At 41.6% G+C, this 13,544-nt stretch overlaps 1 protein-coding gene across 1 annotated transcript; it reads left to right on the plus strand.

The window, feature by feature from the left end:
- Positions 1 to 9,948: 9,948 nt before the first annotated feature.
- Positions 9,949 to 10,108, plus strand: LOC117728877 (cortexin domain-containing 1-like). The gene is given in 2 exon segments (XM_034529803.1): positions 9,949 to 10,070; positions 10,072 to 10,108. Coding segments are annotated over 2 exon segments (159 nt in total).
- The last annotated feature ends 3,436 nt before the right edge of the window (positions 10,109 to 13,544 follow it).

Here is a 13,544-nt window from a genome sequence, read left to right on the forward strand (position 1 = left end):
AGCCTCCACTCTCAAAAAGTGACTCAGCGGTAGACTCTTTTGTGTACGCGCTGTGTGCACATACCAGGTTGCTCATCCACTTCCCTTCATCTGCCGGACTCTTCGTCCACATTTTCTAGAAATGCTGCAAAAGATTGTGTTCCTGACACAGCAGGAACAAAACAGGTAGAGTTACTAGCATTAATGATTGTCGTTTCATTTAAATGTTCCCAAAGTGTGAATATGTATTCTTCATTTCACCCATTCTGTAATTCACAGGAAATTCTAAATGTACAACTCCAAAACATAGATGGCGATTTAATTTAAGGTTTCACCTTCAATCAGATCTTTAATCATTTGGTGTCAGGGTATGCATATGAAGCTATTGTCCAAACAAAGATGGTGTTGCTATTGACTAGCATCACAATAGTTTCTAAAGAGACTTGCTAGTTAAAAACTTATATTCCAGTCATACCTTTAGATGTGCCTTCTACGGCAGAGTCACTATCTGGGAATGCAACATAAAACAGTTATTAGGATTACAGCACAAGAACAAGTAACATTGCTCAGCCTACATGCAATGAATCAAATGAACTACACACTATGAGCATGCTGGTGGACTGATGAAGGGGTCTTACCATCTGAGGTGCCTGGAGGTCCCTCAACAGGTCGCCTGCTTCTCTCTCTCGTGTCTACACATCCAGTACAGCTTTACACAGGACCTGTGTATCTATACTTCTGAATACAACACACACAGTCCTCCTAGTGTCTACACATCCAGTACAGCTTTACACAGGACCTGTGTATCTATACTTCTGAATACAACACACACAGTCCTCCTAGTGTCTACACATCCAGTACAGCTTTACACAGGACCTGTGTATCTATACTTCTGAATACAACACACACAGTCCTCCTAGTGTCTACACGTCCAGTACAGCTTTACACAGGACCTGTGTATCTATACTTCTGAATACAACACACACAGTCCTCCTAGTGTCTACACGTCCAGTACAGCTTTACTCAGGACCTGTGTATCTATACTTCTGAATACAACACACACAGTCCTCCTAGTGTCTACACGTCCAGTACGGCTTTACTCAGGACGGCCTGGAATTTCTGACTTTTCAGTTACAGTAATTCACTAAATTACAGGGGAATTTTCCTTAACTGGCCAATTGTCTGACTTGTCATAATCATTATCTAGTAAAGAGAAGCACCAACAGTTGCAATTGCTTCCAGTGGTGGCCAGTAGCTGCAACTTTAAATGACAGTTATCAGCGCTGTAGAGCTGCAGACCTCCCTGCAGTCCTCCCTGCGGGTCCATTGTCTACTCTGGCCGCTCGACTGAAGTACTGTAGCTTTTCCACTGAAGCTTCATTTGTGGGAATCACTGGGCCGGCTTTGTCATTTTTGTCCACTGCTCCCAGTTTAGCCATGTTCAGCCTGAAGAAGAAAAGAAAGAGGGAGAGTGAAAGGCCGACCCTGAAGATCCCTGGAGTGCAGCGCAAACACAGTGTGGGTGGGAGAGGGTTTTTCCTCTCCTCCCATCTGGCTCTGCTGAACACAATGAAGAATCAATGAATGTGGCAAAGACGGCAGATGTGGCTATGTCTGTCACACTTGTCCAACCATTCTTGTATTTGTAATTTACACACAGGATTAAACATAATTTCTCCCCAACTTTTGATACTAAAGCAAGGATGACTGTGTAAAAATAAACGTAGTTCTCTTGCTATTTTATTTGCAGAATAGAGTCCAGCTGGTCTAGTTGCTCTATAGCATCTCAGTGGCACCCCACACCTGCCCACCTTAGGCCACGCCCCTTCGGCTGTAGTTATGGTTAGGGTTAACGTACTAGGGTTAGGTGGGCGTGGCACTACAGGTTATAACTGAATGGATGTTATGACATATAATATGTTATAAATAGTTATGGACTAGAAGGGGCATGCTACACCTACTAGTAGATTCAGACCCCTACGCTAAATAGAACATAAGGTCAAACTGGCCTACTGTTGCAAAAATAAAAATAAATACTGTATAATACCATATCTAGCCACAAAACAGGAGAAAACAGAAATAACAAAAAAGAGCTTCCCCCAAAATCATGCAAATGGTAGCCTGCACTCAGGCACCATAACACGGCAGGTCCGACCGTTCGCAGTTAGGAGAGGAAAAGAGAGGAAGAGGGGAGCACTGGATCTGGGAGTATATACTGTATATCCAACCCACTGATTGAGTGATGTCTCAGGTGGAGGTGGTCCAGGTGTGCCAGACCTGAAACAGCCCTCTTAAAAAGTAGGATGGGAGCCAGAGCCTTCAGTTATCAAGCTCCTCTTTTATGGAACCAGCTTCCACTTTCAGTCCGGGAGGCAGACACAGTCACCTCATTTAAGAATAGACTTAAGACTTTCCTGTTTGATAGTGCTTATAGTTAGGGCTGAATCAGGTTGGCCCTGGTCCAACCCCTTGATATGCTGCTATAGGCTTATAGGCTGCTGGGGGATGTTTTAGGATACACTGAGCACCTATCTCCTCTTCTCTCTCTCCTTATGGATGAATTTACATCTCTCCATTGCACCTTATTAACTCTGCTTCCTCCCCGGAGTCGTTGTGACTTCACGTCTCATAGGGTCCATTGGACCTGGAGGTGTCTGATGCTGGTGAACCGGCCTCCCGCGTTGACCCTGCTGATGCCCCGCCCCCCCTCCTCTCTACCTCCTTCTGTTTCATGGATTGGAGGTCCATTCATACATTGTCATATTCATGTAATGTGTTTATGTAACTCTGTTCATCTGGTCACATGACATCTATTCATCTGTCCATCCGGGGAGAGGGATCCTCCTCTGTTGCTCTCCTGAAGGTTTCTTCACTTTTTTCCCTGTCAAAGGTTATTTTTGGGGAGTTTTTCCTGATCCGATGTGAGGTCAAAGGTCAGGGATGTCGTATGCGTACAGATTGTAAAGCCCTCTGAGGGGAGGTTGTGATTTGTGATATTGGGCTACATAATATAAACTGAATTGAATTGAATGTCATGTAGTGTTAAAGCACTTTGATTGGTCGTAAGACTGGACAATGTAATGTATGTACGGGCTTTGTTAGTTATTCACACATGTAGAAATGAAAGTTTGAAAAGTATGTTTGAGGATGTTTACCTGTCAGGCATGGGCATAGTTTTAGACACGACACAAGAATAAAACATGGCATTCATCAATTAATTAATTAATTAAGATCTGTCAGTCTCTCAATACTTTCCCACGTTCCTATTCTGTCTGTGGCTCTCTGTCTCAAGCCCATTATTACAATTGAAAACATACATTTTTAAAAACGGCTCACAAATACAGTTAATTTTCTTTTTCCAAAAGACTGTGAGAAGCTGCACTCTGTTTTCATCAAATGTTACTCAAACTGGCGACAATAGAACATCCATATAAACAGTGTTCATGATAATGAGATAACACGTCATCCAGTGATATGTTTGTAATAGATTGTGGACAATCTATGACAGAGGAAGAAGATATAGCAGGCTCTCATACGTACAATACTTATATATATTCACTGTTGGTTTAGAGTTGTCTGCACACATGATTTACTATCAGTTAGGAAAACATTGAATAGCAATAGACTTACCTTTACATTAATCCATTTCTATAAGTCTGTCTAATTGTAATATTTTCAGTTCTTCCATGATCTAAATTTACCATCTGATGTGTAATAGGTGGCATCACACCATGCACTCCTAAATATTTTAATTAAAATATTGATGTTCTATTGTATTTGCATGGTTTTCATTAGATTTATGTTCTGTATATAGTTGCTGTGTCTCATAAAGTGTGTCATTAAACTTAATGAGGCACACTTTATGAACTTCTCTCTCTTACTATTCCCATAGTTCCCTCTTCTGCTCCTTGCTTTCACTCATCAAGCCTTTCTGTCCTGTGCATCTCCTTTACCCTCCATGTACAGATTGTAAAGCCCTCCGAGGCAAATTTGTAATTTGTGATTTTGGGCTATACAAAATAAACTGAATTGAAATTGAACCCCTCTACCCCCCACTTTATGTCTCTACCTCGTCCCAGGCTGGCAGATGGGCTGTGATAAATGAGAGTTCTGGCCACAAAAGTTCACCTCTTTGGATCACAAAAGAACTAGAACAGACAGATCATTGCAGTGCCCATATGATCCAGACTACAAACTACATTTGTACAACATCAGGAGAATACGACCCCTTCTCACTCAGAAGGCGGCACAGGTTCTGGTCCAGGCTCTGGTCATCTCATGGCTAGACTATTGTAACTCCCTCCTTCAGGTCTACCTGCTAATGCCATTCGACCTCTACAGCTCATCCAGAATGCAGCTGCTCGACTGGTCTTCAACCTCCTAAATTTACCCACAATCCTCCGCTCCTCCGCGACCTTCACTGGTTACCGGTGGCCGCAGCATCCGCTTCAAAACATTGGTACTTGGCTACCGTGCTGGGAACAGATCGGGTCCGGTCTACATCCAGGACATGGTCTAACCTCACACCCAGTACATGGTCTAACCTCACACCCAGGACATGGTCTAACCTCACACCCAGGACATGGTCTAACCTCACACCCAGTACATGGTCTAACCTCACATCCAGGACATGGTCTAACCTCACACCCAGGACATGGTCTAACCTCACACCCAGGACATGGTCTAACCTCACACCCAGGACATGGTCTAACCTCACACCCAGTACATGGTCTAACCTCACATCCAGGACATGGTCTAACCTCACACCCAGGACATGGTCTAACCTCACACCCAGTACATGGTCTAACCTCACATCCAGGACATGGTCTAACCTCACACCCAGGACATGGTCTAACCTCACACCCAGGACATGGTCTAACCTCACACCCCAGCTCGTTCACTTCGCTCGGCTTCTGCCAATCGGCTTGTAGCTCCTTCTTTTCGAGCTAAACACTCAACAAAGTCACGACTGTTTGCTGTGCTGGCTCCTCATTGGTGGAACGAGCTCCCCATTGACATCAGGACAGCAGAAAGTCTCTACATCTTCCGTCGCAAACTAAAAACACATCTTAGTGACTATACCTTGAATAGGGAAGGTAGAGCCGTAGTAGCACTCTAGTAGCACTTAAATGTCCCTTACCGATACCACTTTGTAGTTTAACACTTTAGTAGCACTTAAATGTATCTTACTGATAGTATTCTGTAGTTTAACGTTATTGAAGAAATTGTACTTGCTTGATTCTTGTTGTTCTGAGTTTGGACTCATGGTTTAATGCACTTATTGTAAGTCGCTTTGGATAAAAGCGTCAGCTAAATTACATGTAATGTAATGTACATTTGAATATCTTATATTGCCATAAAGAAGGAAACAAAGATCTTCGAGATTGTAACTTTGAAGGAACAGTGTTTAGCATTCACGTCTTAAAGCTGCATTCTCTCTAATGACCATCAGGGGAGACTCCTCTGGTTGTATAGAAGTCTAAGAGAAAAGGACTCTTGATTTATTCCCTCAGTAAACATTTTGGTTGGGTGTCAGCATATATCTCAGTTTAAGTGATGACAGACAGACATCATTTATCTCAGCCCACTGCACTCAACTTCACCAATGTTTCCACTCTCTCTTTCTTTTCTAGCTTTTCCCGACAAATTGACTTTTTACCTTACAGTCTCGTCTCAGCTTGGATTCATGCATCAGTAAATTCACAAAGGCTGACAATCAAACACTTACATTGAATTACATAAAACAATAGACCATAAATGTGCTATACTTGTATCGTAGCCTACAGAAAGGGCATTTATAATGACAACAATAAAATCAAGGTTAAGAGAAAGTGAAGCCCAGTAAAACTCATGGCTGAGAAACAAAACAGACAAAAAGGTTTTTGAAGAAAAATAGCATCTTAAGAAGAAATGCTCTTCATACATCAGCTCAGCATGTCTGCAACTAGGAGGCGTAATCATCTTAACCAGAGTCCCAAGAGATGGATGATTGCATCATGGAGGATTTAGCAATTATACCATTGTATGAGGATAAGTTGAGATATAATACTGTATGGTGTTTAGATTGAATACATATAGATTATTATTATTCCAAAATCTCAGTGCTGGAAGAAATAGCAATCTAATAATATATAATGAGTCCATTAGTTCAAGGCCTACATATTTAAAAGGATTATTTCATCAGAAATAAGTACTGAAAGGTTCTCCATATTACATCCAGAGCATTAAAATAGCAGCAAGCAACAAACAGCTACACAGTGGGCCCCATGGGGTCAGGAATGACTAACCAGCATAAGTTCTGTTTATTTTAACCATGCACCTTATTGCCGTAGTATGAACTAGTGTGAGCTTGTTTTAACTGACTGGCTTTTGTAACAAATAAATACGTGTTGTAAAAAGATTGGTGTGAACGCACCATCAGCCTTTAGCTTATTGTTTCAGTGTTGACGGCCTTCAAATCTACTGTTTTTGTGAAATGGTGATAGTTCTGTGGTTCATCACCACAAGTGAGTTTCACATCAAACGTTTAATCAATTGTTAGCCTTATTTGTAAGACTGACTCTCCAAAAGGTCAAAAGGAAAATGCAGGACTATAAAAGATCAACAAAAGAAAACAAAGATCACTCCAATCTTGGAGGAAAACAAAAACGCTCCTTAAAAACTGTAGGCACTATGAAAGATTATCTAAACCAAAAATCACTCAGTACGGAGGAAACAAAGGACTATGAAAACTTTAACAAAACACCTAAATCTAAGACACAAAAACTTACAAACTCAAAATCACTCTCTGGGAGGAATCCAATGAAAAACAGAAAAGATGGCTTGGTATTTCAAGACTCGGTGACGTGGCAGGGCTAGAAGGACCGCAGGGCTAGAGGGACCGCAGGGCTAGAGGGACCGCAGGGCTAGAGGGACCGCAGGGCTAGAGGGACCGCAAGGACAGAAACAAACACACTGTTACAGGACAAGGGAAGACGGCGACTATAAGTACACATGAGGGAAGTGGAGACAGGTGGACACAATGAGGAATCATGGAAGACAATCAGACAGGTGACACATGAGGAAGGGCAAGGAACCTGAAACAAGAGGAGAGTTACTACTTCAAAATAAAACAGGAAATGACAAGACAAGAAAACCCAACAAAATAAAACAAACCCAACAACTTCACCTCGGTGCGACAAATACAAATTTCAAATCATCATAAATTGCGACAGAACAATGCTGACCGACCATTCAAAACGCGTGCTTCTGATAAAGAAAGTTGTTGATACTGCAATTCCTTGCATCTTATCCATGCATCCCTCCCTTGAGAGTTGATGCAAAGATGCAAGTAATGAAAATAATACATTTTGAATATGTTCCGGATAACGTGATTGGTTGATGCCTGGTTTGTCAAGACCTTTACAAATGTTGGGCACCTCCACGTTTGCGTTGTTTCTCTGTGCTGAAGGCTGCTGATTATTAAAGCTTGTTGTGCATGCTTCACCTCGACTGGCAATTCCACTGGACAAGGAAAGGTCCCTCATTCTATGCAATCCCAGCTAATCGCTCCAGAGAGCCTCTTGGGTACGTCACTGCCATGCTCCAGTCATTGCTATATTTTTTAATGAAGTTATTTCCTGAAAGTCAGAAGGGAAAACTGAGTAAACAACAAGAGTGAAGGTTGTAAGGAATCACCATGAAACAACAAGACTTCAATTCCTCAGCTATTCCACAATGCACAGTGAATATTGATGGTCCTTTATGCCATCAGATCAGCTTTTCTCAGTCTCTGCTCTTCATACCCTTTTTTTGTTTCACCAGCCCCAGGGTTAAAAAAGTTAAATAGTGATTATATATTTAACAGCATTTTGAGTGTTCTATTTTGTAAAAAGAACGTGTTGTCAACATAGTTTGTTAGTCTGTACTGTAAGCTTTACCTTGAAGTACATCTGGGTCTTCTAATAAATAATCCCACTAATCTGATCCAATCCCAGTCTTCAGACTAAACCAGTTTGCATATGAAATAGACTACATGTAATCTCTAAAGTCTGCATTTGACTCTCTTTTCCTGAATCAGTTCGATATGTACAGTAAATAAAGGAAGTGTAGTGTTTCAGTGCTGTACTGACCTTGTTCAGCTTGCCCCTCTAAGAACCAGAACTGTTTCTTTCACCCACACGAACTCCACCTCATGAAATCCCAGAAACGCTGTCTACATTACATAGCTGGTGTCTTTATACACAGTACACACAGCTACGGGGAACAATTCAGGGTTAAGTGTCTTGCTCAAGGACACATCCACTAGGGCTAGCCGGGGCTCGAACCGTTGAAAGCCGGACCTGCTAACCACTGAGCCACAGTCATCTAGAGCGACTCTCCAACAAAACCGGCTTCACAGTGCACTGCTGGCTTACAAGGAATACATACAGCAATACAAAATACTGCACACTCTTCCACCAACCTCAAGGTCCTCTTCTCCACAATAAATAAACGTCTAAACCTATGGACAATCTCTCCCACTCCTCCCCAGATGAAATTTTACTTTTTCCTGTCATTCTACACAGAAAAGATTGAGATTGCTTTGTATCTAGCAGGAGAAGTTGCCTGATGTAGAAGAACCCTCCTGTCAAGATTTAGACATTCTGAAATGCAAAGATAAAGCCCAGACTAGCAGCCACAAACTAGCTCACCTGGATTTGTCTCAAAATGGTCACACATGTGTATCACATAATCTACCAGAAATAATGTGATCTACAAACCAAAAAAGATTTACAAATGTGAACGATATGTGCCTTATTTAAGTTATTCCAATCTACACACAAATACCAAGCAATTTGAACAGTTTTACAAATGCACAGATCTTTTACTTTTTTAATGTTTGCCTTCGAAAAGCTTCCTGTCTGTACAAATGTCAAAAAATAATTGTGACATTCTTTTGTATTGACTGAATGTTTGTGATGGTGTATTCCCAGTGACCAACTTTGCTATTGCGTTGGCTGAGAGGCTACAAGGTACGCATGTACATGCACGTTTAAGCCAACCACTACTATACTCCTCTAATATAAAAAATAACAGTACATGTCTTGGGTTTTAACACAGGTTCTTTTCAAAGTCTCTCTTGTTCAGAGTTGCTTTAACTTAACAACTTCTAAAATTGGATCGATGCTCTTCAAGCTGTGGCTTTTCATTGTGTTTGCCATACTAGTGCAAGCTGGCTAAATGGGCTGGGTTGGTGTAATACTGTAATTATTTGGCTCATCGGATCAAACAAACCACAGTGCTGTGCTGAACATATCCTGTAGGCCTATCATTACCCACTACTTTGTATGTATTCATATTACCACTATATCTCCTCACACCTAGACTAAAAGATTATAATGTAGCATTCATAAAACGTGTACAGCAAACAGAACCTAATGTGGTAAAGCAGAGAGATTACGCAAGGCTGCTGCTCCACTCTAACTTTGATAGGAGACTATCAGTCACAGTCTCTGGTGACTGTGGCTCAGTGGCAGAGCAGGGTCATCCTTCAATCAGAGCATCGGCAGTTCGATCCCCGGCCCTGCTCGCCCACGTCGATGTTTCCTTGGGCAAGACACTTAACTCCAAATACCTCTGTAGCTGTGCCTACGGTGTATAATTCAGGTCCACAGAGTGTGAATGATGACAAGTAATATGAAAGCACTTAGAGTGGTTGGAAGATAAGAAAAGCACTATACAAGTACAGTCCATTGACCATTTGTGGAAAATTGACAGAAAAACACATTAGCTGATGTGAATGTGGCCTCAGGCACATTGGATGTTTTGTGATGATGTCATTGTTTTAGTCCCTGTCCCCTAACATCTCCCTCTTCCCTATATGACTTAACCTATATGACTTAACATATCCATATTTTCCCTCTCTCTGTGTATCTCCAGTCCGGTCCTCAGGATGGAAGCAGGGTGTGTAGGCGTGTCTGAGGACAGCAGCAGCAGACACCAGCAGTCATGGAGGTGGAGGGTACTGCAGAACCAGCCAACGTGGACCAAGGCCTGACTCTGGCCTGCATCGCCTTCCTCTGTCTGCTCCTGGTGGCCATGATCATCTGCTGTGCCAAGGTCATCATGGACCTCCTCTACCTGGGAGGAACAGCTCCTGGATGACTGACACACTCCAGCATACATTTACATAACATGGATCTATGTGTTCCCCCAGGCATCCATATATGACAGTTTCCACACAGAAAACACATGATTTTCTTTTAATAGCCTTTAGAGCATTTGAGTTATTCTAAAACTATGACGGAGACCGTGAAAGTACATGTCTTCATGGCTTATTTTATTTGAATACACAATCTTAAATAGTTCTGCTAAGGTCGTATTACACCGTGGGCAGTGAAAAGAGTGGGTTTTAATTGAGTGTTTGGAAGAGTAGAAAGGCAAAGTCTAGTCCATTCATCATTTACAGAGCATTGTACTTTGGTTATGGGAGAAAAAACATGTTCCAGGGCAACGGTTAGAAAATAGAACAAAAGATATAGAGGCCCGTATGGAGACAACAATCATGGCAAAATTAGTTGACAAAAAAAACTGATTCATAGTCAAAGAGAGTTGCCGTCACTTGTTAATTTAAAGCATACTTCTGGTTTACTACAACTTGGTTCATTAAGTTTTGACCATCCTTCTGCTCAGTAATATTAGCATACTCATCAAGTTTATTGCTGAGATCGGGCAACACAGCAAATTATCATAAAGAATCATACAACTGTCCAATGAGTACACATCCATCGCAGTTTAGACTCCCTGGTTTAATCAACATTATGGTACTGACCTGGGTGGGTTCAATAATCTGGTTCAACTGAATGTTTGTGGTTCCTATCATGCTGTGACAAAATGTAACCATTTCTAACCAAAACTACAAAAATAAGATTCAAGTTGTGACAAACCAGAATCATCCCACAAAGCTTTGAAGAGATCCACAATATAGTCGACTGTACACATTATAATGTGTAAGAAATTAGCATAAAGCTAGGTTGAGGTTGTAAAAACATATAAATATGTTTTTGCCCCTCTCAGTATGCTCATGGATATATTCAATGGAGCCAGTTTGACACGTCATTGCAGGGCTAATTAATAACAAGAATCATGGCCCTGGTATGTGAACACTGGCTCTCTGGAATGAAAGTGACAATAAATAGAATGGGACCATCAATATTTTTACACCTGTGTTTACTCTGCTATGACATGCCAACATGGCTGCTGGGAAGAGGGCATATTTATAAGTAACAGAAGCAAAAATCACTCAAACTTTCCATGTTGTCATCGATGGAAGCTAAATTTGATAATCTTGATATGTGTTGAAATTCTTAATACATCCCGACAGCAACCAATAAATCAGATGCTCTAAAAAAATCCCAGCCAATAAGTTCATTCAGCTAGAATAAATTATCATTTTTTTGTAGGGGGGGGGGGCTTTGGAAGGTGGCTTAAAGCGACACGCTGTCAGTGTCGCTAGACTTTTGGGGCTATTGCTGCTAGGTTTTTCATTTTTTTGGTCAGATCCCTTTTAAAATGTAATGTACTCTTGCTTGTTTCTCATAATTAATAACCCTAGCTTTGATGTTTAAGTTGTCGACCAGGAATTATAAGACAAGTTTAAAGGGGCACTCAAAATTAGTTTGCTAGAAATAATTTTTACCAGGAAGGATGTTTTCTTGAGCTTGGAACCACTGCTGCTGTTTGTGGAAGTGCAATTGCACATCACTGTGCTTTTAAATGGAGCATCATTGGCATGTCTACTGGTTTCATGAAAAGGGTTTTGAGGTTTTCTAAAGAAGTATGACTTTCTTACAGGACTTGGTTGACTTAGCATTGACATTCAGACAGTCTGCCACCATTTAGCCTTTAAAGCAGCCATGCTTGATTATGTCTTACTGTGACAGCATATACCCCTGTTGCTGAGCAACATGCTACTACACTCCATTGGGCATTGTCTGCTTTGCCTTTTGTAGACATTAATTCAGAACAAGCAGATGTGTTATTGTTGCTGTTCATTGAATCTGTCTCTGACTTGTGTACCATGACATGTTTGTCAAGTGCATGTTATGAAGTGCCTTTGCCAAAAGTAAAGGAGCCATTTAGCACAATGCTGAACTCCACAGCAGCCCCCAACTCTCTTTAACTTACATTCCTCAGACAAATCAACATCATTGGGATGGAAATAAGAACCATTATGCTTCTCTTCAGGCCGCAGGGTTCAAACAGCTGAGCTAGTGGAAGTCAGAACAATACTGATATGCTTAACGTAACCTTCTATGCTGTATAAAAATGAGGTAAAGCCCCATAAATATAGGAATGAGAAGTATTGCCCATGTCCACTGGATACGATGGCATGACATACAGACTATTTTATGCTCTATTTTTGCTGGAGCAGAATGCATTTCTAAAGCCTGAATTCCCTGTTGATGAATATCAATGTCTACATTTATTAGGAATTGACTTAGAATGAATATTTGATTGTGCCCTCGATGGACTGGCGGCCTGTCCAGGGTGTCCCCTGCCTTCGCCCTATGTCAGCTGGGATAGGCTCCAGCGCCCCGCGACCCTAATGAGGATAAGCGGTATTGAAAATGGATGGATGGATGGATGGATGTTTGATTGTGCATTTTAGTTGTTACTGACTTCTAATGTGTCCATAAATAAGTAGTGCGATAGACAGAGAGAGAGAAGCAGAAAGAGAATGAGGAAGCAAGAGAGAGGGAAGGAGGTAGTTTTGTCTTTCTCTTCGTCCTCTTTTGAGTTTGGAAAGAATAAAACTGCATCACAACCAACATCTGGGACGGAGTGAAAGAGACTGGTAAAAAGTCTCTTCAGTCTCCTCCTGTTTTGGGTTATTACAATGACTGTGTTTTAAAACAGCTGCATTCATCATTTAGTTGTTCTCTGTGTTTTAATTGACAGACAACAGAATGAGTGTTTCTATGATATTATTCAGTGTCCATGCAAGGAACACGGCTGAAAGCACACTGACTATAATGCAACAGGCCTTTTCTTCTTCTTCTCCTCCTTCTTACCATTGTTTGCTGCACTACTCCTTTTTCAGTATTGCCAACAAAAGAAAAACAAGCAAAAATTACAGCAATCCATTTCCAATTATGGGAAATTGGCATGAACAGAGCTCAAAACCTCACCTCTCTAGGGCCATATTGTCAACATATAAAAATGATTCAAAGTCAAGACACCATGCTGCTGGAGACCCAGGCCGTACTGCTGGGCCCGGTGCACTGAAGAGAGGCAAGGGAGAACCAGAACCAGGACTGAGCGAGGCAGACTTTCAGACCCTGCTGCAGTAAAATGAGAACTGATTTTATCCACAGGGTCCGCCAACTGCAAGGCTGCCTCCTGAACGTTGACCCATATGAACACCACGCGCTCAAACAAATACAAACACAGCACTAATCCGTTCTAACCATGATCATGTGTCTTCTCGCCCCAAAGCGCCTACACTTGGCACTAAGATGCTCTGCATACCCCTCTAGCTTCAGGGTTGGACCTGTGAGTGATAACACTTGATTTACACTCGACACATTCAGTGTCTTTTCAAA

Source organism: Cyclopterus lumpus, chromosome 3, assembly GCF_009769545.1.
Source record: "Cyclopterus lumpus isolate fCycLum1 chromosome 3, fCycLum1.pri, whole genome shotgun sequence".
NCBI lineage: Eukaryota > Metazoa > Chordata > Actinopteri > Perciformes > Cyclopteridae > Cyclopterus > Cyclopterus lumpus.